Source organism: Podarcis cretensis (genome assembly GCF_951804945.1).
Source record: "Podarcis cretensis genome assembly, chromosome: 10".
In the NCBI taxonomy this organism is placed as follows: domain Eukaryota; kingdom Metazoa; phylum Chordata; class Lepidosauria; order Squamata; family Lacertidae; genus Podarcis; species Podarcis cretensis.
Window position 1 is genome coordinate 7,164,834 of NC_137179.1, and position 6,000 is coordinate 7,170,833.

Below are 6,000 nucleotides of genomic sequence, written 5' to 3' on the forward strand. Positions count from 1 at the left end.
TTTTCCAGGTACTTATCTGTACAATTGGAGTGTTTGATGCAGTTGCATCTAACACCATTTCCCCTTAATCCAACACAGAAGAGTCAACATGCGCCCTGCTGCACCTAGACAGAGTATTAGACAAGCCTGGAGACACCCATGTTCAAATATGCAGTCAGTTATGAAGCTTACTGGGTGACCTTGGGACAGTTGCTCTCTCTTTCAGACCACAGGGTTGTTGTAAAGATAAACTGGAGGGAAGAGGATCATGAATACTGCCTTATTCTTCCTGGACTCATAGAACTATAGAGTTGGAAGGGACCCCAAGGGTCATCTAGTCCAACCCCCTGCAATGCAGTATGTCCAACCCCTCTGAAATGAACTCCTAGTCTAGGCATTAATATTACACTTTCCTGTGGCTATAAGGCTTCACTTCCACCAATTCAAGCGGAAATACTGCTAGAACAGAGTGGAGAAGTGCACCACACTTTTTTTGAGACCCCTTCCCCCGAAAAAACTAGGTAGAGCTGCTCAAGTGGCCAACTGTTGGGCAGGGTACCTGAGCAATGGTAGGAACATCTCCCACCAATTCCCACCAACCCTAGCTAGCAAGATAAATGGTCAGGAACAAAGGGGAATTGTAGGCAAGCAACTTCTGGACCAATGCTGGATAAGGGCCCAGAATTTCTTAGGTTCAATCCTTGGCATCTCCAGGTAGGGCCAGGTAGGACAGGTAGGACTCCCTGTCTGAAAGCCTGGAGAGCCACTGCCAAACAGTGTAAACAAGATGAACTGCTGGTCTCGGCACAGGGCCTATGTTCCTAAAACCCATGTTAAATCACATCATAGCAAACATGACTTATATTTGCTTAGTTGTTTTACTTGGAGAAGGGACAGTAGCTCAGTGCCCTTACATTGAAATACTTTATTGTCACTTGTACAAGTTGTATACAGTGAGATTACATGTGGGAGGATCCCAGTTCAATCCCCAGTGGTGTCTCCAGGTAGGGCTGAGAATGTCTTCTGCCTGAAAGAATGAGGAGCCGCTGCCTGTCAGTGCAGACAATATTGAGCAAGATGGACCAATGGCCTGATTCTGTATTAGGCAGCTTCCCACCCCTCCTGTCACTGCACAGTGAAAGGCCTTCTCAATGTCTGCTGCCACATGTTGGAACTCCCTCCCTACAGAAGCCCGACTGGCTCCTTCCTTCTTATCGTTCCACTGGCAGGTTAAGAAGATCTTGTTTCAATGGGATTTTGAAAACTGACTGCTTTTAATGAAGGAGTTGGTGTGGTGCAGTTTCTATTGTAATTATCTGTATTGTTTTAATGGGTCTTACATAGATAAATAAGTTTAAATTCTAGCCATGTTTAATTGTTTTTCATTATTGTTTCCTCAGGTTTTAAGCAGTTCTTATTTTTATCTGAAAGTCGCCTTGAGTCCCTGTCAGGGGAAAAGGTGGGGTATAAATAAATACAGTGAAACCTCGGTTGTCAAACGCTTCGGAAGTCGAACATTTGAGCTTTCGAACACCGACAATTCAGAAGTGAATGCACTTTCGAACGTGCTTCGGAAGTCAAACGGCTTCCGAGGCGCGTTTCTCCATTTTTTCAATGGATTTTGCAGACTGGCAATTGCGCCTCGGTTGCTGAAGGTTTTGGAAGTCAAACGGTCTTCCGGAACAAATTACATTCGACAACCAAGGTTCCACTGTATGTAACAACAACCACCACCAACCAGGTGGTCACATTTGGGAGAAGGTAACATAAATATACTCATCAAACCAGGTTTTGATGACAAAAGCCAGACCCAGGTATCTCTAGAGCATAGCTGTCACGTTTCCCTTTTTTTAAGGGAAATTCCCTTATTCCAAATAGGATTCCTGGCAAGAAAAGGGGAAAGTTGACAGCTATCCTCTAGAGCAGAGTTAAAGGGGGAGAACCCCAATAACGCAAGGAATTCCAGGGATCATTGTGTCTCTGGGACTGACACTCTCCATCACAGACAGTTCCTCACAGACCTACATTCTCTTGCACACACACACTCTCCCTCTCTCTCACACACACACCTCTCCCCTCATGTTCTCACAATCTCTCCTCCCACACACACACTCCTCCTCTCTCCCTCAAACTCTCTTGCCCAGGCATAGGATAGGCCAGTGTTTCCCAACTTTGGGCCTCCAGCTGTTTTTGAACTACAATTCCCATCATCCCTGACCACTGGTCTTCCTAGCTAGGGATGATGGGAGTTGTAGTCCAAAAACAGCTGGAGGCCCAAGGTTGGGAAACACTGGGATAGGCAAACTCGGCCTGCCAGATGTTTTGAGACTACAATTCCCATCATCCCTGACCACTGGTCCTGTTAGCTAGGGATGATGGGAGTTGTAGTCCCAAAACATCTGGAGGGCCAAGTTTGCCTATGACTGCTCTTGACACACACACACACACACACACACACACACACACTTTCTGTCACACAGACATTAATCCCTCACAATCTCTCTCTCTCTCTCTCTCACACACACACACTCACACACACACACTCCCTTTTGAGACACAATCTCTGACACACAGGCACATTCTCCCACAAACACACACACACACCATCACACATACACGCATTAATCCCTCACAATCTCGCTGTCTCTCTCAGACACACTCCGACCCCCAGAGGGGCCAAGTCCCTGGGGTGCCCGAGCACCCACGACATCCAGCCATGAAGAGGCCGGGCACCCACAAATGCCGTTGCCAGGGCCCAGCTGGCTCTCCTGCCTCCGCCACCGACTCTCTCACACCCCACACCCCTCACAGAGCATCTCTCCCTCACGCGCAGGCCCCTTTGAGGGCCTTTCAGGTGCAGCCGCGAAGGTGAGGGGGCGGGGCGGGGCGGCTCCCCACTCCCCGACCTCCCCTCAGGCCCTGGGGAGAGGGGCCGGCCCCGCTACCTGATGACGGAGATGAGCAGGCCGGAAGGGTCCTTGCTTTTGCTCATGCTACTCCTGTACCGGCCAGTCGCCTCAGACGCCGCCATCTTGGGCTCAGCCTCCGACAAGGGTCGAGCCCGCCCACGCCCCCCGCGCTCCACCTTCCAGCCAATCCGCACGCAGGCTAGCCGCCAATCGCCCAATAGCGGCCGGGGAGAGGCAGGGAGGACGCCGGGCGCTGCGCGTCTTCGCGCGTTGCACTCTGGGGCTTGTAGTTGCCAGCGGCTTCTCAGGTGGAGGCTGACAGGTGGGAGAGGCGAGGGAGGCAAATGGACCAAGGATGGAGGCGGCCGCAGCGAGAGAAGCGGAATAGCAATTCTGGGTTGTTGCTTTTCACATTTGTTGATTTTTTATTTAGTATGATGATAAATTCACAAAACACCTTGCTGTAAGATGGAAAAGAAGAAACCCCTCGTAGTCGTAACAAGAAAAAAGCAACACGCAATTAACGTTATTAATATTATTACATTTTTATTAATTTTAGGCAGCTGCCTTCATTGTACCTTTCCTGATGCTTGCTAAAAAAACTATTCTGTTTAGGCAAGCCTATACAAACATGCGATTTTATTAGGAATGTTTGTTTTTAAACTATCAATTTTGTTTACAGTTTGATAATGTTATTACATCTACCATTTTTAATTCTGTTTTATTAGTTGTTATTATTTGTAGTAATAATAGTAGTAGTAGATTTATATATATATATATATATGCACACACATACACACACCCCACCTGTTTCCCTGACAGGGACTCACGGCAAGGACTCAAGGCAGCTTTCAGATAAAATAGGAACAGCTAAAAACAGAAGTGGGTGGGGACAGTGATTAAAAAACACACCAAATAAACATTAATAGAATTAAAACTATATATTTTATTGAATATAGTACTAAGAGGCTTTTTAACTACCACTTGAATAAGTAGCATATAAATTTTGATGAATAGAAAATAAGACAAGATTATTGTTCAAATGGTTATACGTAAAGAAATATTTCAAATGTGACTGACTAGTTTCAATGTACAGCACCAAGTTCATCTTGAGAGGTGGGGCGGAGAGTAGCCTTGGTCCAGATGTTGCCAAACTTCATCAGTTTTTACACCATCAGCTTTTGCACCCTTGAACTGGGGAAGCAGCGAGTCTCAAAGGATTGATGGAGGCAAAGCGGGCCAAAGCAACAAACGTGAAACTTAGCTTTGTGCAGTATATACACACATTCACACACCCCTCCTTATCCTTCATTCAGGCTAGTAAGGAGCCTTATCAGAGTTCAAATCCACATTCCTGGCAGGCAAAAGCACTCAAGGAGGATGCAAAACTGGTCTGGAAAGAGGTGTGGCCCAAGGAGAGGGAATGTGATTTGAGGAAAGTCCCAAGGGCCAGACAGAGAGACCTGGAGGGCCACATTTAGGCCCCAAGGCTGAGGTTTCCTGTCCCTGCACTACAGCATCTGACTGAGCCATATTGATCCCCTGGATTTTCTATCCATATTATTACTCTTTATGCATTAGAGACTAGTCTTGCAAAATCCATCAGGGATGCAGAAACTGAGGTGTAATTCTTCAGATTTTACAAGTGATTGCGAAATCCACCAGGGATCATTTATTTATTGTATTTTTCCACCTCGCTCTTCCTCAAAGGGGCTCAGGAAAGCACAAGGGATTCCCACAACAGTTTTTTTTAAAATATTTCTATTTATTTATTTGGAGCATTTGTTCAGGGCTCTTCAGCCAAAAGGGCTCCCAGAGTGGCTTACATAAAATCAATTAAAACAAGACAGTCCCTGCCCACAGGCTAACAAGATAAGCCTTTCTAAGGTAGGCTTGGCTATGAGAAAATGACTGGCTCCAACTCACCCTGTGAGTTCCATGGCTGAGTGGAGATTTGAACCCGGCTTTCCCTGGTCCAAGCCTGACACTCTGAGTGGTTCCCCAAGGGTTAATAGGATTGCCTAGGGGGATGCTAAGAGGCAAACGGGCAGCAGGGGGGTGTCTGCATTATAAAGACTTTCAGACTTTGAAAAGCTGGTAACACTGGATGAAGTTCACCAGTTTTGCTGAATTAATTAAAATAAAGGTTTTCAATTGGATTTTAAATAAACGTGCAATTGATTCTTACTATTTTGAATTTTATTGTGTTCTTATCTTAATAGGTCATGCAAACCACTATTATGAATAATGGGGATGAACCCAAACAAGTTTGGGAACCACTGCTCTAACCACTACACCATACTGTTTATCAGTGCATTCCCCCCCCCATGCTATAATACAGGCACTTTTTCTTCACCTAGTGGCCATTTGCTGTTTGCTCTGAGCAAGCAGGGAAGCGGCAAATTGCGCTCCCATTTCAGGGATGGGTCTGCCCAGGGGAAGCCAGTGTGTGACTTCCTTAGCTGCCATTTGATGGAAGGGAAGCATGCATCGCAATGCCTTTCTCCTCGCGGGCTATTTGGGCCTTGCAGCATCCAAGCAAGCAATAGATCAGATAAGCTGCAGGTAACAGACCATGAATCCAAGAAGATAAACAGAAAATAATCAATAGCAGCACAAGGGTGAACAACACGACTGTCAGTGTGATTTTTACCCCCTTCTCAACTGAGTGAGGAGAAGAGGGACTGGAGAGGATGTAATAAAACCTATATTGACTTTTATTTTCCACGGGAAAAAGCAATAAGCGCATAGCCCTGGGTTATGAACATCTCCTTGATCGTTCAATTGCGTCTTCGTCAATTGGCTGCAGACATTACAAGCCAAATATGCTACAGAAACCTTTGGAAAAAATGCTGTTGCTAATGCAGCTTTTTTAAGGGGGGTGGGTGGGCAGAGAGCTCTGTCTGCAGCAGACTCTGTTGCTGCTTAATTTCACCCCTCTTTTCAGTAGTCCCAGGGCACATATTCTAATAAAGCAAAAATATAGGTGTAGCTATAAGCACGTACAGAGTGCCTTCCCATCCCTATGGAATAACTACAGCCTGCCCACTCAGCCTCAGCCGATGAGAGCAGGCGTTACCCCAAAAAAGTGTGCCTTTTCAAGCAAGCATTT

General features: G+C 46.1%; 1 protein-coding gene across 1 annotated transcript in view; it reads right to left on the minus strand.

Annotated features, from left to right (window-relative positions):
• EXOC4 (exocyst complex component 4) overlaps positions 1–3,056 on the minus strand; it is a 376,341-nt gene extending 373,285 nt beyond the window's left edge. Inside the window, exon 1 of the mRNA XM_079992331.1 lies at positions 2,925–3,056. Coding sequence (XP_079848457.1) covers positions 2,925–3,010 — 86 coding nt within the window. The 5' untranslated portion in view covers positions 3,011–3,056. The remainder of the gene's footprint in view (positions 1–2,924) is intronic.
• Positions 3,057–6,000: the final 2,944 nt, after the last annotated feature.